We start from the raw sequence: 22,723 nt of genomic DNA, 5'->3' as shown, positions 1-22,723 counted from the left end.
AGCAATAAAAGAGTTGCAACAAAGCACAAAACCTCTCAGTAGTTATGGCAACCTATAGAGTGCTATTGTAGTGAAAAGGGAAGGGGTGGGCGACGCTTCGACTACTAAATTATTGAATTGGTGAGTGTTTTGCGATGGTGTATGTAATATTTTTTTAGCTATGATCTTTCACTCGATAGTGAAATCTAGTTTGTACAGACCAGCGTATCTGCTATGGGGAAAATATGTGTTGTATCTACATTTGATGTCACTGACCCCCGAACATGTGTGTCCCAAGAATACCCTACACATGGCTTTCTAATCATATGGCAGCATTAAAATAAGATTGCAAATAATCTTTCAATTAATTGGGGAATAAAAACTAAAGTTCAACTGTTGCAATAAGTAGTGAAGCTATTCATTCAATACAGAACATGTCAGCTGAAATATCCTCCCCATAAGATACATCATACTTGCCAACTCTCCCGGAATGTCCGGGAGACTCCCGAAACTCGGGTCGGTCTTACAGACTCCTGGGAGAGCAGGCATCCCGCAACTGCCTAGCAAAAATGACGCAATTTGCAGTGAATCGCATCATCTTGCCCACCCTCCCACGACAAAACTGCATTTCCATAGTGGGGGGCAGGGTCAAAATGTCACATTGGGCCCCGCCTCTCCCCATCCCACCCTCTAGTCACGCCCCTCTCCCGGACTACACTTGTCGAAAGTAGGCAAGTATGAGATACAGTAGATTAGAAAACAGCTTTATGTTCCTCTTTATCCAGATGACATCAGAACATATAATAATGATGATTTGCAAATAATGTTGTTATGCTATGTGGGATATGAATACAAGAAAAGTATATAATTTTGTTCAGCATGCTATAAGCCCTTCCCCTTTGCTGCTATTTGTCATTTTTGAATAACTACTGATGAGAGCAGATCTTCTCTACCTCACATCACTCTCAGTGCAGAAGCCTATACACTATGGGCATAATTTAGATCTGGACTGATTTTGCATCCTGAACATGCACGTAAAAATTCTGTTGCAAAAAGAAAATTGCAGTTTGTGCTTATTTCAATATATGTCCAATTCAAAACAGGGCATTATTCTGCTGCAGGCATACAAATATGTTTATCTACACCCCATGGTAGCCAAGAGATATGACTTAACAGTGTTATTAGTAAACATAAAAGTTAAAATACCCTATACATACACAATGTAATATCATGAAGAGCATCTTAGCAGTGTTATTAATAAATGTGAAAGTCACATTCTCCTTATAAAATGTAGTGAAATTGGAACACCCCCAAATCTGTTACTTTTGTGGTTTATACACCCAATGGAAATCTTCTTTCCTGCAGTAGTCCAAATAGAAATGTCAATTCAGTAATCCAAATAGACGTCCCAGACTTTAATGAATGAAGTAACGAAGGGTCAATACGCAGAAGTATCTAGATAGTGCTGCCAATGTCATCATCATCTTCATCACCACCTATCATTAACCAGGTCTCCAGTCCTTGCAAGATATGCCTCCAAGTTTCATTAGGTCACATCTCCAAGGGGTTTTTCTCCTTATTGTACTCAACTAATGCTTGCTCACCCCTGTTCTGCTTCTCTAAACATAATGGGGCAGCAAGTCTTAAGCTGAGTACACACTATTGCATTTTATTTTAGATGCGATTTCTGTAACGATCTTAACAACTGAAAATCCCGATGATCATGCAGATTTATGCGTACACAATTTACATTCAAATCTGTGATCTTTATCGCTCATATCCATCTGCTGAAAAGATTGTGACTGTCTACACTCTACAGATATCTGACTACATTGCTTGCCGCGAGTGCATACACACTTCCAAATGCCCGAAATTGTTCCATCTTTGATCGTGATTAAAAGGAAGTTTATAAAACCAAATCAACAAATGCAATGTGTTTTGGTAAGATAAAACATGATCGTGGAAGTGTACACACTCTTGCAATGTCTGACCATTCAGTCATTTATCGTGTGATGTGCACGATAATTGCATCAGTGTGCACCCAGCTTAAGAATCGCACAAATGTAGATTTTGGTAGCCGTGTAGCAAGAAAGGTTAGCTGCAGTTAGATCCCAGAGTTCTGGCTGCAACGATTCTAGTCTTCATTCTAGTAATGCGGTTAATTGATAAAATGTATACAAGCTGGAAAAAAAGAATAAAAAATAGAAAGTACTAAACAGGATGCTGATATAGTGCCTCACAGTAGAGATTTATAAACTGAACTTTGTTTAACTTTATGGTGCTCTGTAACTACAATTTACAACACAGCAACTGAAAGCAAATATACAGTACAAGTGTATCCATTTATTTGTTCTATACCTTAGCATGATTCTTAACTTAAGTCAGGTTCCCACCAACTACAAAGAGTCATGACTTCTGGAATCAATTCTTTATGCCATGTATATATGCTAATTTTAAGCATGTAGGGAACTCATTTGAAAGAATAAGTCATTAGCAGCTCAATCAGACTATAACCAGACTATTACAACAGCATATAAAGGCTGAACATTGACTTTCCCTACACTTTTGATTTAAACACACAAACACACACATATGTCCATACTTGGACCTGTGCTTTTTAATATCTTTATTGGTGACCCTGCAAATGGTATGGAAGGGAAAGTATGACTTTTTGTAGATGACACAAAGATATGCAACAGGGTAGACACAAAAGGAGGGGTAAAACAAATGATTGATGGCCTAGGTAGATTAGATGAATGGTCAAGATTGTGGCAACTACAGTTTAATGCCAAAAATGCAAAATCATGTACTTGGGTTTAAAAATGCCAAAGGCTAAATATATTATTAATGGAAACTACTGAGGAGGAAAGTTATCTAGGAGTCACTATTTCAGGTCACTTAAAGGCAGGTAATCAATGTACCAAAGCAATGAGAAAGGTAAGTCAGATGCTTGGTAGGGAGAGGAATCGCTAGCAGAAAGAAAGAAGTAAGTAAAGAAAGAAGTAAAATTGCCACTTTGTAGGTCATTGGTACGACCTCCTCTAGAATACTGTGTCAGTTCTGGAGACCATATCCCCAGAAGGATATAAATACATTAGAGACTGTACAAAGACGCAAGGGCAACTAAGATGGTGCATGGCCTGCTGCACAAAACTTACCCAGAAAGACTAAAAGATCTTAATATGTATAGTTGGGGAATGGGGGGACATGATAGAATAAATCAAATAAATCAAGGGTTTTAACAAGGTACAGGAGGGAAAAATTCTTAAAAGGAAGAGAAGTATTAGAACACGAGTGCATTCACTGACACTGGAGGGAAGAAGGTTCAGAGGAAATTTGAGGAAAAATTACTTCACAGAAAGAGTAGTAGATAAGTGGAATAGCCTCCCATCAGAGGTGGTAGAGACTAACACAGCAGAGCAATTTAAACATACTTGGGATAGACATAAGAATATCCTTACAAAGAACTAAGGATCAAATAGGGTTTGAGGTTACCATAGGTTAAAAAATGGTCAGACTAGATGAGCCAAGTGGTTCTTATGTGCTGTCAAATTCTATGTTTCTATGTTATTTAAATCCTAAATACCAATATTTCTCTTTCATCCTCTGTTCAAGGGTGAGCTAAAATGTAGATCTAGTACAGCTGTCATATAAACACATCTGTAAATAATGATGGCAAGCTTCTACATATATAATTGTACAATACATGTAACTTGTAGGTTTGGGTTCACAAGACTGTTAATGAATAAAATGCCTTTTCAAGTATAAAAAAGGTAAGTTCTCAAACCTGAGTAGTGACTTAGACCTAGTTTGAGATTCATACAATGAGACAGAAAGGTGGAGCGCACTTTAGAGGAGCTCTCTGCTGTGTGGAGGGCACATTGCCATATTCAATCTGTAAAAGGGCTTGAATTCAGTTCCACTTCAGAGCTGGAGGTTTTTGTGTAGTATGCAATACTTTTAATAGGACCCGTTTTGCTCCTCAGCTTTACACTTTGGCAGAGAAGACATTTCTAGGTGTACTCTAACCAAGGTAATAAAATGCTTCACAAGCACAAGTGACTCATTTAATAAAAAAGGGTAATCTCAGTCTAGTCATTAATTTAAAGCAAAAATAAGGCCAAACTGAGTAGTATTGTAGGAGAAAACTGAAACATTTTAGAAGGTAGAACGTTGAGAAGACGTTTACATTTTGCCCAAAAGGCCTCTAGTGACTTTATGGCTCACCGGCTACCTAGGTGCCAGTCTAAATTGCAAGTAGGTTGATGTGTGATCACAACCAGGTGCTCTGGTGCAAAATCAAAGTATTTTGCAGTGCGCATCAAGTGCAATTTGTAAATAAGTTTCAGCGCTTCCTGCGTTGAAATGCAGTGTTCATTATAGGCATTTTCTACCCTAAAATCTATTTTGCTAAATAACTTGCCAAAACAATGACACTAGACTAATGTCTACAGACCAACCTGCTTGAATCTTTAATAGTTTGGATAGCCAAAAAGTAAGACTTAGACATATTCTAGAATATTTATTTTATTTATAAGTTCTCATTTAGGATTCCTGCTGTCAGCCCAAAGTATTTTAATGCCTCTATCGTTTACTATTTACTTAAGTCAACTTGTTATGGTTTTCTGTAGTCCCTTGCTTTTTTTACATACCCAATGTACTACCTTAGATCAAGAAACACTGGAAAAAAAATTCTGTTCAATTGCATCTAAAGTAAAGCGTAAACATGTGGGCATAGCACATACTTTCCTTGTTCCAAATATCAGACAGCTGCATTTGTATAGATCTGTCTATTAGCATTTCTTCTTTGTGGACCCCTAGGCTTTAGGCTCATATCTATTCTTCAAATGATGTACCCTGGTCGTTGATTAAACCCTATGTAGTCTGTCATTCCATTGCACAGTTGGCTACTTTGTGGAAACGGATGATGAAGGATGGCATTTCTTAGTTAGCATGTGGTATGACTTAACCAAATCTACAAGTCTAATCAGCATGTTCTCTACCTTGACATATGAAGCTTTTCAAGCGCCCAGGGTTCTACAGCCAAGTTCAATAAACACAGAATCTAAAGATGAAATGCTGTATAGGACTGGTTTACAACTTTACATGAAGGAAGATGGTGAGAAAAATGACAACCATTACTGAGATACTGTCTACATATTTCACGAAAGTAATTTAATAAAGCACACTGATTTCTCTCTGTAAATAGGTCTGAATGTTAAGATCCTGAAGCCTAAATGAAAGACGGGGATATATGACGATGCTGATCACAACAACAAAAACATCACCTTTTTTTAGCCTTTTCTAGTGAAAACACTAAGGGGTATATTTACTAAACTGCAGGTTTCAAAAACTGAAGATGTTTCCTGTAGCAGCCAACCAAATTCTAGCTGTTATTTTGTAGAGTGTACTAAATAAATGATAACTGGAAACTGATTGGTTGCTATAGGCAACATCTCTACTTTTTCAAACCCGCAGTTTAGTAAATATATCCCTAAAACTCAATGAGCCACTGAGGATAACAGCCACTAGTGTAGCCATACCTAACTGAAACTAAATTTGTAAATACATTCATGAAGTTCAGTAAAATATAAATTTCCCTGTTAGCAGCATGGTATGCTACTTTTTTCCAATCTCCTTTAACTATATCGTCCTCACAGTTTTAAAATATAGACAAACTGAGCAAAGAATTTCTGTTTTCATAGAGTCTATTCTGCTTTTAGCACATACAAAGCCTTGCCAACTTTAAGTCAGAGAACATCATTGCAACCCAAGTAGGCTAAATCTCTAAAAGAACTTATATTTGAAAAATGTTTAATCTTACACATATTTGTGTTTTTGTTGCACCAATGTATTCTCTTTTTTTATTGATTTTCATCACTGCAATCTCAATGTATAGGTTTGTCTTCAGTGTATTGCATTCTGGTAGGCTGCAACTTTGAAACACATTCAAATGTATCTGGTGACTGCATATTTTGCATGTGGGGCAATTTTTTTAGAATGCATCATTTATTTAGCATTTTTAGTAACAGTCAAATGTAGATATTCTTTCTTCATTGTATGCATTGTTGCATTGTTGTGGTTACAATTTTTGATTGTGTATCATAATAACATTTTACATACACACACCTATCTCCAAGTAATATTTTCAGTTTGTGCTAAAAAAATTATTTATGCCAAGTACTGTAAAGCTATGGTTATCAAAGGCTACAACTGATACATGCCAGAATATGATAGAATGAGTCTGACTGGTGATGCGGTGTGAACCATTCTAATATATCTCTGTTTAAAAGTGAAATATCGCCTCCCCATTCCATAACAGGCAGATACAACTTCTTCCACATCTATAGGACAGGCCCAAATGATAACTTATACAGAACAAAAAGCAGAGAAAGCTGTCATTTCAGCGGCTACAACATCATTGGCCCTGCCCTGTCTATGAATCAACCAATTCAGCGTCTGCACACTTGTCTATCACAGTCTGCTAGTTTAGAGAAGCACCTACCTCCTAACATGGCAAACTACTGCAGTGGAGTCAAAGATAGCAAAATATGCTGGCCTTATTAATTCCTGAATACTTTTTACACTGTATAAAAATAATACACTAGGATATGTGTGTTTTTTTTTAACATAAGCTTGGTATGCACCATCTTTCCTTGATTTACAACTCTGCACAATCCTTTCATGTGACTAACAACTAATGACAATCTCAGTAACGTGGCGCATGACGTACTGAGCAGAGGAACTTTGGAACACCCCTCTAAGCTCTGCCTGCACTGTAAAATTCTCCCTCTCCTTCCTCCACCATCACATGACAGGCTGAGAGACTGAATATGTGTGTGTGACTGACACTCATACTTGTTAGCCCCCTCCCCCCCAACCTTCAGAGAGATTTATAAAAGGACATAATTATTTGCAGGCGGACAGCCAAGAAAAATAACAATCAGATCCATGCTTAAAAGGGTACTTAGCTTACTATTTAAATAAAAACTTCTATATGGGGTTGCTTCCTTCATCGATTACAAACTAATTTGCGTGAAATAATTTGAAGGAATAAAAAGTTTTTTCAGACAGGGCTTTGTAACAATCTCCTTGACATATTAACAGGCTAAACAACACGACTTCCGGGTAGATTTATATAATCTTCTAAAAAAGAAAAGTGGAGGTGTTGACTATAGGAACAAATCAGATTATAGCTATCATTTATCTAGTACATTCTAGAAACTGATAGCTACAATCTGATTGGTTGTTATGCACAGGACATCTTTCTTTCCTGTTTAGAAGGCTGGATAAATCTATCCCAACATCTGCTTTAACAAAGAAGTACCTGAAATATAATTATTTTCTTTGAGACCTGCACTGAGAATCACAGTGTTAAAACTCTATTTAAAATCATATCAATAATGTGATGTCATTCTATGTTAAATTAATAAGGAAACCACTAAGACAGGCAATGTCGGTTCAAAAATCTGCATTTTAATATTCTATTCTGGACAATTTTCCACGAAAATCCTGTTATGTGAGGCAAGTGTCTTTTCATAGAGCCACCCCGAGAAATTACATATTTATTATTTTTTTTTTTAAGAAAGAAACTAAATTTACTCATTCACTATAGAGGATTCTTATTGACTGTTGCAAAGTAATTTCTCTCACTATCAACGGAAGCCTAATTAAAATGTTTCATACATTATTTCCTTTTGTATTTGTCTAATAGAAATGTAAGTTAGAAATTTTTGCTAATAAAATTTGTGCTAACAGAGATGGACGTATAACAATATAATATAAAACATATTACCATAATAAACGTTACCATTAACTCTGTCTAGGGCTCCCGTGTGAGCCGGAGTCCACTTTTTCCCCACCAAAAATCTTTAAATCACAATACTTATTTTTACATAAGCTATATCCCTGATGCATCCACATTTATGTTTAAGTTTCCATTCCAAAATTACGGAAGTGTTACCCAGTCCGTAAAATATAATAGAGCTGGTAACAACAACTCCTTAGTTCTCTCATAGCCTGTATTTATAGCATACAACTATATCAAACATCTAAGGAACAATTAAACAAATAAATGTGTGAGGTTTGAGTGTCTCAAAGTAGAATTTAAATTTTGTTTATTTAATCAAAAAAATGACTACACCTTTTTCTAAATATGACCAAAACTTTAAAATCTGGAGCTCACAATGGCGACCAATAACTTGAAAGACAGTATATTGTCAATATTTGCAGTCTCTGACCTTAGATCTAAGTTAGACTTGCCATGTGCCAAGCCATCAGTAACTGACCTTTCGATGCTCTTGAAGGTTGATTGACGAGGAACATTTTTTGTTACAAACTGTGCACATAAGCCTCTTCTTAGAATTTCCTGTAAAAAGGGAAAATATACCTCAAGTAAGAGGAAAGTCTTTTAATGTTTCCAATGAATCCTCATTTTTTTCAAATGAAAGCTATATGGTTATTTTTAAGTCAATTTCAAAACTACATCCTTTAGTAGGTGTTCCACATGTTTAATATATTTTAGTTTTGTTTTCATGAACGCTCACTTCTCATTTAATTAATTTACTACATATGATTTACAAAAAAGGTCAGTCCATTTAATGTCAACAATTTATGGTCAAATTGCTAGGTTTGGGAACATATTTTTATTATCTTTGAAAAGTTATTTCAAGCAATCAGGTCAATTAGCTTTTATGAAAACTGAATATTCATTCTACATAGTACTAATTTATCATTTAGGTTCATTTAGTAAGAGTAGTGCAAGGCAAAATAGTGTTCCAACGTCTGCACTTAAGAGAGTATACTAAGAGAATAAGTTTAAATGCTGAGACGTTCTAACATGGCGATCTCAGCATGATCACTCTCAACTACTAATTGTATGGTTGAGGGTAATGGTTTCCCCTGATACTCAGGAGAAGCCAAGTTGCTGTCAGTCATTATAAAATACAACTGGTGCCTGCATCTGGGAAGAGGTGGAAGACCGAAAATAAATTTGCCCAAAAGTAGAATCCTTAAATATGTGTAAACTACGTATTTCCATAGTGTACACCGAGTACAATAAGGGGCGATCACATGACTGCCACTGAGGAATAGGTGCTCACAGACACATCTACACTCGATCAATGATAATGTTCAGCAGCACTAGCTAGCGGCTTCAGATAGGCTAATTGCGGATTGACCCTTCTAGGCGACAGTACGTACATTAGTGTGGATATTTTATGGAGCCGCAACTACCTCTTTGCAGATGTTTGATTTTAAGTGAATTCATTTATAGTTTATATTTTATAAATAGATTGTAATTTATGTACTGTATGGAAAATGCGACTTTCACATTTATTAATACCTGACATTACTCTTGTGTATATTATACTCCATTACACTACAATATTGTATACAAATTGAGTAATACGAGTTTTGAATTTAATGCTAACACTGTCAAGCCACCTCTCTATGTTATCTCTAAGATACTGTGGGGCGTAAACATACACACAAATTTGATAGTGATATAAATCAGGACATTTAGTGCATACAGGTTCTCATAAGTAACATGCAATATCAAACATATCCATAGTACAAGTCCACTCTTATAAATTATAGAGGGTAACTTATTCCATAATGCAAATATCGTCCTTCAAAGTGTTATACACCTTCTCTTCACCTCCATGGAAATAATAAAAAAATGGATTCCTACCAGAATTCTTGATTATATGGGCATATAAGGTATCAGAAGGACTCCTCTCGATATCGGGGCTTCCAGAGTTACTCCCACCTCAGTATTATCCTCTCCAACCACGACAGCCACATCAGAATTCTTGATTATATGGGCATATGAGGTAAACATATAATCAAAATAAATCGTAATCAAATATATTACTTTCTGTTTACTTTCTGTATGGTACCTATGGGTCATATTGAAATGTTCATATTGGGATATGTTATTTTTATTCTTTATAATATGGAATTTTTAATAACATCATCGCAGATTGGCTATATCCAGTATAAAAAGCTGGGGATTTGGAACCAGTCTTATCTCTTTGACAAAGACCGATAGACGATCGAAACGCGTCAGAGTGATAAGACTGGTGATTGGGAATGTGGTGAGCGCTGTATCATTTATCTGTTTGAAGGCATTAATAGGGAAAGATCTTCCTGGGACTATTAACATCTGATTTCTGTATATGCGCTAAGAACCTGATTTCTGGTAGGAGCAATCACACTCTATTTTATTGTATTTGGAATTTTATTGAAGGTTTTAAGTTGTTCAAAATGGTATCATGCTAGATTCTGTCTACTTTCCTTTTATTATTATCATTGGATGCGGATGTCGCGGTTGGAGAGGATAATATTGAGGTGGGAGTAACTCTGGAAGCCCCGATATCGAGAGGAGTCCTTCTGATACCTTATATGCCCATATAATCAAGAATTCTGGTAGGAATCCATTTTTTTATTATTTCCATGGAGGTGAAGAGAAGGTGTATAACACTTTGAAGGACGATATTTGCATTATGGAATAAGTTACCCTCTATAATTTATAAGAGTGGACTTGTACTATGGATATGTTTGATATTGCATGTTACTTATGAGAACCTGTATGCGCTAAATGTCCTGATTTATATCACTATCATTGACATTTTCAGATTGTATACTCTGATATTGGGAATTTGGCTGCATTTAGGATTATAGAGCGCTATATTAGTGGTTATCTATTACTATTTATACACACAAATTTGGCACATATGCTGGTGATGTACTGCTGGATGTACCCCGAGATGCATCCGACGGAAAATATGCATGTAAATGAGCTTTTTTAAACGCGTCTCTTTTCCTGCTTATGTTCATGGAGCAAATGCGTCCAACTCTACAGAAGCCTCTGAATGTACAGATTTACTAAAGAGTCCTAAACATGACTACAATGTAACCTATACTTGCCCCCTTTTTCCAGATTGTTCGGGAGACTCCCAAATTCCGGGAAGGGCTCCCAGAGTTTCGGGAGAGCAGCCATTCTACCGCATCCTACCCACTTCCCAGTGAAGTGTGCAGGATGGCAAAATGATACAATTATGCAATTTCCTGTATCAGCCTCGTCCCCTTCTATACTTACACATCACCTTTCTCCTGGGAGATCCCGGAGGGAAGATGTACAATGTTGGTAAGTATGATGTAATCTGCATTTTGTGCACAGACTGAAACACAGGTGTTACACTATGGCCTTATTTGTTCTAATCCACAAATGTATTAGGATGATAATTTACCTTCCTAACTCAATACTTAATATCAATATGTCAATCTCTTTTACATATTGATATAATACAATGTTTATCATTGACAGCCCCTAGTAATTGAATGGCTTCTTAGGATGTATCTGCTCCAGAATCACGCTTTTGGGACCTAATACCTTCAACATCTGCATTGGCAAATATATCGGGTGGATCATATGAGGATTAGCATGACTGCCGTACTTCCTTCTTGCTTTTATATTTGTCATCTACTTATAACACTGTCCTACTCCATGACTGATCCAATACCATCAACACTGACACCTGAACAGTACTTGCTCAATCATATAAGTGAAATGATTGACAATTTTCAGAATGCTTTGTGCATCTGAGTGTTATAGAAATCTTTCTGTTTATATAATAAAGACAATTTGGGACTTTTATTGACATAATAAGATGGACAATTTAAAGACAAAGAGTATGAAGCTCAGTGTTTAGATAAGTGGATTGCTAATTAAATTGGAAAATGTCCTGTTATTTGCAAAAATAATTGGCTTGACAATTAGGAACAGCGTTTGGGAATCCTTGTCCTAACATATTTCCTTCATTGCAATTACTTAACTTCTTGACCTAAATATAAAAGCTGAAAAATGTACAATTCCAAAGTGAAAATGATAAAAATGAACGTTCTATATCAATGGAATCCCTTATTTTTCAAGGGTACATTTAAAATCATGCACAAAGAAAATCACAGCTTTCAACATAATTCTGATAACAATTTGGTGAAATTGCATGACAGCATTTGAATCTACAAATTTACAAAACATATATTTATGTGATAATTTACTGTTCATAATATATTTTTTATAGAAGTGCCAAATGTAATAATATACATGGCAATATTACAATATTGTAATTTCCCACAACAATGACATTTGGCACTAGAGGTATGAAATAAGTCTGAAATAAAAGCGATGTAAATTTGAAAAGTTAAATTGCACTATGAAATAGGAGTGAAATAAAAGCAATTCAAAAAAAAGGAAAAAATACAAATATACAGTGCTTCCTCTTTATATCGGACCCCTATACAATGCTATGCTTCCCTGCATATCATCACTTTAACTCCGGTATATGGCACTCTTGTTATAACATCAGTTTTGTCCTGTTTTATTAGCTGGCATCATAAAGGTGGTGCACTGTATTTTCAATTGGATAGAAGCCTCAAAAGCTTTACAACTCTATAGTTTCATGCTCCAGAAAATTAGACTATTTTTTAAGCCCAGCAAAATCAATATAAAGCAATAATATCTGAGAAAGAAACAACACTGTCAGTAAAGAAGTTAACTGCATTGGGATTATTTCTCCCACTATTTAAAGCTGGTACTATACGTGCACTGCAAACTCGTTACGCAGAATGTGAGAACTTCATCCCAAAAGACCTAATTATAGCTAAGACATGGTGACACAATGCCAAGTCCATGAGAGTCAGCACGCTAATTCTCAACAGTCCAAACAAAATCTAGTTGCCATGAAGATGCTCAAGGAATGTGTTGTATCCCCCAATGTCTAATGGTCATTGTTCTTCTAGAAAGTTTACTACCATTCCATTGTTGCTCAGGAAGTATTTTGATGTGTTAAATTTTACTTTGCCAAATAGCATTTAGCAAATTTCAAAATAAAAAAAATAAAATAAAAATTGCAAGACATTGATGAAATGTAACCAAACATTCCTATCAAAGCATCTTACTTTAAAAACATTTGCAGATGTCTTCGCATGATCAGTACACAAAGCACTATTTTTACTGCAGGAAAGCAACCAGATGCTATAAGACTAGGAGTAGCATATGATTATTTTTCTTAACTTGAGCTAGTTTTCAGTTAGCAGAACTGGCTGATTAGCTGATTTTCCGGTTTGAAGCTTGCAAAGACTTTCAGAGGGTATCGGATATCACCTTTTTTTCTGATCCCTCTGGCTACTGAAACCAAATGAACCACATAAAATACTATATTTAACAAGAAAACAAAAACACTGGAGTCTATTTATCAACGTCTTTTAAAGTGAAGAGAGGGGCAAAATCAGGACAGAAGCTGACAGTCAAAATGACAATAGTTGCACAAACTCACAACTGGTGTTCAGGATTCCTCTCACATTGCTAAAGTTTTTCTGTAGTTTTAACTTAAAAATAAAAGGAATATACAGGCAACAAGGAATATGGAACATGACGTAGAGATGTAGCACGTGTCGAATTGTTTTCTAATGCCGGGTGCTTTTGTTAATCTTCCGCATGCTGCCTCTTTATGAAAGCACAATGCGTCATGTTAAGTGTGTTTCCCCAGGCGTTATATAGAAACTCGTTGCAATACGTTGAAGAATTATCCTACGCATGTCAGATGAGTAAAAAGTATCAAACACATGCAGTCTGCTTTGTGAATCAAATTACTATGTTTGGGTCTCAAATTAAATGAATGAATCTGCAGCACCTGTGGTTGGAGTGAAATAACAGTCAGGCACTAGATCTTGATGCAGTCATTCCTAGTGAGTGGGTTAGTGGCTTTTTATTGTGATTTTTCAATATTTTTCAGTATGAAACTAGAACAGTTTAAGTTCCATTTTGGTTGAGCTTATAGAAAGGGTATAAAGTGTTATACCCTTCTAAAAAATAAGAATTGCTTCTGATGACAACTTCACTCATAAAAATAGAATGATGCATTGAGGTTTTGTGATAACACATTTTCCACTACAAAATACGTGTCATTGATAGCATGCGCAACAAAGCTAAAATGGATATGATTTAGAAGTGGCCAGAGATTCTATAGTGTTGCAAAAATGTTGCTTCTATCATTGAAAAATATAACATTTTATAAAACATTGTTTTGCAAAATCTGATATAATAATAATATTAAAAAAAAAAAAAAGTCAAAATCAACTAACCGAAATACAACAAATGGGAGAGGAATCTTTGCTCACCACATAAAGGTGCGCAGCCGGACATAACGGTGATGTCTGCCCACCACATCACATGCAGTTGAATCTTCCCCATGAACAGTAAAAGTGGCACATTCTTGTGCACTCCAAGTTATAAAATCTTCGAAATCTACCCCCAAAACAATGACAGCTACCACCACCTCCCAAATACTTCTCTTTAAAAGGGAGACTTCTCTGCTACAGGGAAAACCAGTGCATAGCGGATGCCTCTAAGGGACTGGAATCAGAATACTCTTACAGTAGCTAACAGCCCTCTTCTGAAAAGTCTGGGACTCTTTCTGACCCACTAGGCTTTGGGGTCCATGTCAATTAACAAGATTAGTACCCCTGGAGTGCCAACTTTACCAGCTCAGTGGTCCCAGCATAATAAACCCCAATATACCAAATGAGTCAAAGAAAATAAACACACACATGTTTTAAGGTTAAGGGCCTCATTCATTACAAAATACAAAACTAAAGTAATGTGCGTTCTTTTAAAAACACACGTGCATCAGATATATGCACGTCTGTGTTCAGCAATGAGCAGAAGTGAAGATACATATGATGATAAATACAGGTCTAGGTCCGCTCTGTTCTTAATAGAAAGGACACTGCAAGATACGTCCAATACATATTTGGAATAGAAAGTCACAAGGGAACGCACAGGGAAAAAAAAAGATCAATCATTCTAAAAAGGAAAAGTGGAGGTATTGCCCATAGCAACCAATAAAATTCTAGTTATCATTTATCTAGTACATTCAAGAAAATGATAGCTAGAATCTGATTGGTTGCTATGGGCAACATCTCTATTTTCCTTTTAATAAGCTTTAGTAAATATACCCTATTGTATGACTTTTTAGGAATGCATCTGTGCAAATATGAGCTTGTAATTAGAGAGGGTATGCAACATTTTTGCAAAATGTAATCATTTCTGTTTTTCATTGTTAGTAATTTTGGAAAGGCTTTCAAATATGTATTTTGATTTCACAATATTTTTTGGATTAGTGCACATCATTTTTTGTTCATTTTTTATTTCGAATTCAGAATCTGTAGCAATACAGTGTAAAAAAAATGTGTTGGGGATGTAATACTTTTTTTTTACTTTTTAAGGTCTCAACACTAAGTCAGGAAGAATAAATTATTTGACTCTTCTAACCACTCTCTAACAACACTAAGCCAACTCTTAACAACCATGGGCCCCTCTAAACAGCTGAAAATGAAATAATATTGACCATTGCAAAACCAGGGGAAATGTAAATTTTTGCCCACAAACACAAAGATACACCAAAAGGAAAATATAAAATGTTTGAAGAATGGAACACCTTGCCAACCATCAGGCATGGAGTTGGATCTATCCAGCCTCGGACTGGCCTGCCGGACAGCCGGACTAACCACTGGTAGGCCCCGCAAGATGAAGCCCCGCCCCCTCCGTTGTTAGGGCGGAGCTTACCGATCAGCCTGTTCCCGACGGCGGCGACACTTTGGGTAACCGCGCAGGTGCAGAGAACGCGGTAGTGTGTTTTTCCACTTTGCGCAGGGGAGAAGGAGTTCCTGTCCGCCCAGAGGAGCAGGAAGAAAGGACGCTGGCCGGAGCTAGACTGAAAGGAAAGCATCTTTCTTCAAAGTTTTCCGCAGCCCACTAGACCGGTAAGACTGCTCTGTAAAATGTTCAGAACAAACCTGGAACCAGTCATTAGTTTTCCCCTCAAATATTTTTCCCCTCATTTTTTTTCTACATCCATATGGTTTTAAATGTTGTTTTCACTTACTTTGCTTTCATGTCCATTTCTTGCCTAACCTCCCACCCAAAAATCTCAATAAATCCTGTGTGCTCTCTCCCCTTTACTGACCCCCAGGTGTACGACATCACCGCGCTCATCAAACCCAGCTACCATTTTTTCGCCACATTCCCCTCACACCCACTTTCTCCTATCAGTGTATTATCTCCCAATTCCATGCCTAACCACCCAGAATGAAATCTCCAGCACTATGAGACCATACCCATTCATTAACTCTGTGTGCACTTTACCCTTTAGCACCCTTATATCTATTCTGTAACCCCCATATGTATATTATCCCTCATTTCATGCCCAACACCCCAGGATAAAGTCTCCACCACTCCACAATGTCCCCTCCCCTTCATCAATTGTGTGTGCAGAGCATTGTATGCCGTATCCCTCAGCTGTGACCCTTACATCCCCAGTTTACGCTAAAGGTCTACTTACATGACCACTCTCATTCAGTAACCTAGTGTGCAAAGCATCACACACTTTATCACTCAGCCACCCTCATACTTTCCTGTACCCCTTTAATCACGACTTACCTATCAGTATACTTTAACCCCCCCTATCAGTATACTTTAACCCCCCCTTTTATCTATCAGTATACTTTTATTTTACCCCCCCGAATAAAATCACTACCACTACTATATGCCCCCCTTCCCTTCATTAACACAGTGTGCAAAACATAGTGCACCTTGTCCCAAACACCTATTTTCCTTTCCAAGTGTCCTTTACACCCCATCTTTTCTCTATGAAAATCTACACCACTCCTATGTGCCCCCTCCCCTTCGTTAACACTGTGTGAGCAGAGCATCACACACCTTATCCGTCAGCACCCCTCATTTCATGCCTATCCACCTCCCTGAGGAAGAGATAACCCCTCTCTCAACCCTGTGTGCAGATCTGCCCATCTGTGAACAACCCCAGCCCCCCCCCATAATTTCATGCCTAACCAGAGCCAGAATGAAATGATCACAGCTTCTAGGTGCCCCTCATCCCTTTTATTATCCATGTGTATGCCTTCACCCACCAGGATGAACTCTCCATCCCTCCATTGTGCCCCCCATTCATTAACCCTGTGTGCACTGTGGGTAACAATAATAATACTACCGTCCCATTTCCTGAGCGTGACCCGGCCAATATCTCACCTGTTGCTATGTAAGCCGGTCACCCAAGATCGGCCCCGCCTAGCGCTTACTTCTTCTATACTATGCTTTATATACTACACTATGGTGCTAGCTGTCATTCGTGGGCTGACCACTTACCCTCTAGTGTCTGGTCTCGCCTCTTTGATGGCTGACCACGCCCCCTCTGGTGGGCCTCTAGCGGTGCAGTCCCCCGGTGGGCCCTTCATGCCCCAGTATGACACTGGATCTATCAGTGCCGTAACTATACATTTTGGTGCCCAGGGCGAGACAGGGCACCGGCGGCCCCCATCTAAGGAGGGGGATGGGGGGATAGGAGCAGAGTAAGAGAGAGAGATTTTAACTTACCGGAGTTTGATGCTACAGCCGTTAAGTTCCGCAAACGCCGAACTTCCTGTCAGTGGAATGCACATGCGTTCCACGACGGAACTTAACGGCTGAAGCATCAAACTCTGGTAAGTTAAAATCTCTCTCTCTTCAGCCCTTAAGCGGAACTTAAGAGCTAAAGGCAGGTAGTGGGCGGCTGCTGCGCCCCCTTGGCTTTGCGCCCTGGTCGACGGCACCGCCTGCACCACCCTCATTACGGCATTGGGATCTATTATATTTTAGTTGTGTGGGAGTCAGCGGCACCGCAAATATATACTTCAGGCAGAAGGAAGAATGGACGAATTAACCGATAAATTCTAAAAGCTAATGTGTCAGGAGCAGTTAAGAAATTAAAAATTAAGGGTTTGGAATAATATTGAGAATATGTGAAGCATGTAGTGCAAGGAGCTATATGAAGCATGCATGAAAATAATAATTCTGAGCAAAAATAGTTCTGCAAAGAAGAGTGAATCACAATTCCTAAAAGCAAGGATAGAAATAAACTTTAGCTAGCTACAAGGAATGATTGAATGCTGTGATTTCTGCCAAATTACATGATGTATTTGTACAATCTGTAGTAAAATATATGCAATTTAAAATAGTGGTGAATTACTTGAGAATATTGTAGTTGTTAAAGCAGTACTAAATAGTCTGCTTCTAAGTAACAAGTGTACTTTTCTGAAGTTACCTACGCAATGTAGGTATAATAATTGATTTTAAGAAATACATGTTTTGATAATCAAGTCATCAAACAAGTCCATAGTTATTATATGGAGTGGAATATTCAATGCAGTGGAGTCCTCCGTAGAGCAGGGGCCTTGTTTGGCCTAGATTGTAGAGAGGCCATTCTTCAGTGGCTTAAGTCATCGGTAGTCAGGTGGAGAAACAAGACAGTGCTGAGCCATAGAGCAATGAGGGGCAACTGAACACAGGCTGGAGGATGGATGTTGAGCGGGTGACTGCGAGGACAGAGGTTGATGTTAGCCAGTCAGGAAGATCAAGGTAGGATGCAGAGGTACAGGCAGGCAGTGAAGGAGATGTGACCAAGATGTTTGAAACGTATAGGCCACGAGGATATGAAGCCACTTGAGGTAGCACAAGAAATAACAACTGAGTCATTGATGGAACAGCCAACAACCACAGCAGCACAGACCTGGCAGTTAAATAACAAGCATGGAGAGATGGTGTTAATAGGTGGAGGCTGGGGACCACCAGGACAAGGCCCAACTCAAAAAAAAGTTCCCTGGCTTGCAATGGCAAACATCCAGCACTAGACCCTGTGGCAGGTGTCACAAATTATGACAGTAGTAGCGCCTGAACAAAGGGCTACTTATCTTGTTAAAATTAAGTCTCTACAGGACTATCCAGGAAGTCATATACCTTTGCTACACTAGCTTCCATGTTGGGACATGTTAACAGAGACTTTTCTAAGGAGGACACACTGGATGTTTCGACCTGTGTCTATAAGAAACTGGCAACTGCAAGCAAAAGTTACCAAATTATTGAGTCCCTTGGATCAGTGTGGAGCTCAAGAGAAGGCTCGGCGTGGAGCTCTAGAGAAGGCTCGGCGTGGAGCTCAAGAGAAGGCTCGGCGTGGAGCTCAAGAGAAGGCTCGGAGTGGAGCTCTAGAGAAGGCTCGGCGTGGAGCTCAAGAGAAGGCTCGGCGAGGAGCTCAAGAGAAGGCTCGGCGTGGAGCTCAAGAGAAGGCTCGGCGTGGAGTGCAGGAGAAGGCTCGGCATGGAGCACAAGAGAAGGCTCGGCATGGAGCACAGGAGAAGGCTCGACATGGAGCATAGGAGAAGGCTCGGCGTGGAGCGTAGGAGTAGGCTAGAAAAGGGCCTATTGGGATCAATGGGCTGTTGTATGGCAGTTTGACCAAATCTTTAGCATTATTTGCACCAGATTTGCACTATAGAGACTTGTCCATTCGCCAACATAGATGAGAGCTATACGTTCAGTCCCTAATAGTAACAGAAAATGCTTTAAATTATTATTTAATCAACTGATTAAAACAACCAAGACACACTCTCTAGCAGAGTGTACCAAATTAAACCTAGGTATGAAGAATCTGAACTTCAAGGCACAGGGATCAGATACAATTGGCCATCACCACTGAGTAATGCACCCAACATGATTGGATTTAAAATCACTAACATGAAAAGGCTGCCACATGCAGAGCTCAGGCCTTTAGCAACAGGTACCATTATATACAGCCTGCTAAAGAGTTTATCTTAATGATAATAATAAATCAAAATGTAAAATAGCAAATTACAAAGACACATACATGCATGGTTAAAATACTTCGTTAAAAGATCAATGACACAAGACAGAGCACATATTTTAGATTGGGTTTCTTTAAAATCCAAATTTTTTATATATCTGGATTCTTTTTTACATTAGCACATTGCTTATAGATAGAGACTAATTTTGTTGGTGTCATCACACCAATAGTTTCACAATCATTAGCTTAACAGAAGTCTCATCATGTCATTGTTAAGAAGAAAAGTGCACATGTAAATGAGAAAGAAAGGTGTCAATTATGCAATTGCCCCCAGCAGAAAGAAATAATGTGTTGTCAGTTCTGTGAAAACAATTTGCAAATGTTTAGTACATCTGACAGAAAAAGTATATTAGAACCTTGGTCAATGATATAACAAAATCCTAAACTATATATTTTTCATATTTTAAAGTTCATACCTTCAAAATAGCAGTATCATTTTATTTATGACAAATAAGAATAAGAGTCCTTTCACATTTATGTTCTTTAATTTTAGGAGCATATGTTCGCAATGCAATATAAATGTGTACAAATTACACTGCCCAGCTACAGCAAGCAAGAGCCCAAGTGCTTGTACAGTACTAGGAATGTCAAAGCAACAGTTTTTCTTCATATTTCAAATAGTATATCTGGTCTACCGGGGGTATTCTGGGAACCTGTAACCCCCCCCTGAATTTGACAATAAGTGAATAACATATGTTTTTCGAGCAGATGCCATTGGTGCAAATGCTACTTATGGATACTGGATCTTATTTATAGTTAGGATTAATGCAAAAAAAAAAAAAAAAGCGCAAATTTGCTCCTGGACAAATAATGTTGCAATGTGTGCACATGCAATTTGCAAAATATTTACTGCTTTTACGTGAGGCCACAATTAATTTTTACACTGCAGTTTAGAGATGAGCTTGGACACCCCTCCTCCCAGCTATAAATCTGTCCCCCGCAACCCCACCTGCAGAACAAAATAAATTTGCAAATTTGCACCTTTTCTTTTGCTCTGCTCTTAACTCTAAATGAGGCCCACACTGTGTATTATAAGCTGATCAAAACATATGCATCTGTTGCTTCAAAAGATAAATACATACTTGCCGACTTTGATGTTCCCCTTCGGGAGCTCCCGAAAGGAAGGTAGGGTGTGTACTGAGGGAGGCGGGGCTTGGCGAATTGTGTCATTTTGGCCCTAATCCTCTGATATACGTGTCATTTTACAGCAGAGGGCTGGGCCAAATGATTCAAGTTTTGAAGAATTTCACCATGACGACTCTAATCCTGCTCACTTCACTAAGAGGATGCCCCACTCTCCTGAGAACCCGGGAGACCTACCTGGAATTTCGGGAGTCTCCCTGATATTCCAGGAGAGTTGGCAAGTATGCATACATATTCCTTAACATTTAACGGAGACAAAATATCTATTCAAACGAATATACTCATCGAAGGGATGTATAAATACTGAAATTACTCAGACTTTTGTAAAACATACCTGTATGCACATTTTCCTTGTGTTTTTTTAGGGTATCTTTGCTTCTGAATCTCTTCCCACAACTATCAGCTTTGCATATAAATCTGACATCTCCTTTGCAGGCCTCTCTGTGCTGTTCAAAACTGTAAAAAAGGAAACAGCAAATATAATTAAAGAAAATAAGGGATTTGGTCAATTTGTACATTTTTGTGCATGCTTCACAGTAAGAAATCAAGTTAACTCGTGCATTACCTAAATAGGAGGTGAGACAGTACTTCTTTTCTTGGTTAGATGTCAAAAAAGAAGACTAGGAAGCTTGAAAGCAGACATGCAAAAAGGAAGCCAGAAATTAGACAGCAGTTCAGTAATTCAAACATAAAACCTCAACGCTGAGCCGAAGGAAGTATTGCAAACGGTACACTGATAACTCCCTGAAGTGTCTCCGGAGATGATATTCTCTGTGCACTGAAGTACACTAAAGAAAAGAGAACATTTTAGAGTCTGCAAACACAGCAATAAAATGCTGTTTATACAGCTTATTTTCAATTGTCACACAAAATACCATTATCTATTAATAGTCAGTCTTTAGGAAACACTTTACTATGTTTGCGGGTTAGGTGAGAATTATTCTACACAGTACTTTGCCGACAAGCACACATAGCTTACTTAGATACCTTACTTTATACCATCTTAAGCTGGGTACACACTAAAGGGTTTTTGTCCAATAATCGGCTCAACCAGCCGACATACGACCGCTTGTTCAAAAGTCGGGTCAGTGTGTGCAGTGACACGATGGTCGAAAGTCTGCCAAAATGGACGATTGTCGTCTCATTTGGTTGGTCGTACCGTTCAATATTTTCGTTCCAATCTCATTTCCATTGTGTAGTGTGTATAAACCTCAGACCGATCCACGACAATCCTCTGATACTTCCTTGACCTGGGGGGGGGCGTGTGTATGTAAATTTGTAATGCCTTTGGTATATCGTTACATGCCCCACAAATGTTGCTTCAGTGTGTACATAAATAAAATCATTGCTCACGACAACATGGCTGTAAAAAGTCGCTAACGTGATGGCCGCTCTTCCCTTAATCGTCTAAAACAAGGCTAGTGTGTATGCAATCCATGGACCGAGCGATCGGACCATCGATCGGATGTAAAATCAATCGGCATAAAAACTTGGTGGAAGATTCTGTAGTGTGTACCCAGCTTAAGTCTTTATACAAAATCAATAAAGGGAAACATTTAGCATTATTTGTGTGTGTCATGTGTTTTATCTAAAAAGGTTATGAGTATTGGTGTGCAAATGTGCAATAATAAAGACATGTACCAGATTAAATCAGAGAAAAGGGCATATTGGGATCCATGGGCTGTTGTACGGCAGTTTGGACCAAATCTTTAGCATGATTTGCACCAGATTTCCACTACAGAGACTTGTCCATTCACCAACATAGATGAGAGCTATACGTTTAATCCCTAGTACTAACAGAAAATGCTTTAAATTATTATTTAATCAATTACTTAGTGTGTTCTTAA

General features: G+C 38.0%; 1 protein-coding gene across 2 annotated transcripts in view; it reads right to left on the bottom strand.

Moving 5' to 3' along the window:
- PRDM5 (PR/SET domain 5) overlaps nt 1–22,723 on the bottom strand; it is a 173,493-nt gene that overhangs the window by 94,307 nt on the left and 56,463 nt on the right. Inside the window, exons 6-8 of one of the 2 annotated variants that reach the window (XM_075200324.1) lie at nt 21,572–21,664; nt 21,211–21,332; nt 8,268–8,347 (exon numbers count right to left, since the gene is read on the bottom strand). In XM_075200324.1, coding sequence (XP_075056425.1) covers nt 8,268–8,347; nt 21,211–21,332; nt 21,572–21,664 — 295 coding nt within the window. The remainder of the gene's footprint in view (nt 1–8,267; nt 8,348–21,210; nt 21,333–21,571; nt 21,665–22,723) is intronic. The other variant, XM_075200325.1, reaches the window with a different exon arrangement.

This window comes from Mixophyes fleayi, chromosome 1 (assembly GCF_038048845.1).
Source record: "Mixophyes fleayi isolate aMixFle1 chromosome 1, aMixFle1.hap1, whole genome shotgun sequence".
In the NCBI taxonomy this organism is placed as follows: Eukaryota; Metazoa; Chordata; class Amphibia; order Anura; family Limnodynastidae; genus Mixophyes; species Mixophyes fleayi.
This window is presented reverse-complemented; position numbering and strand designations above follow the sequence as displayed.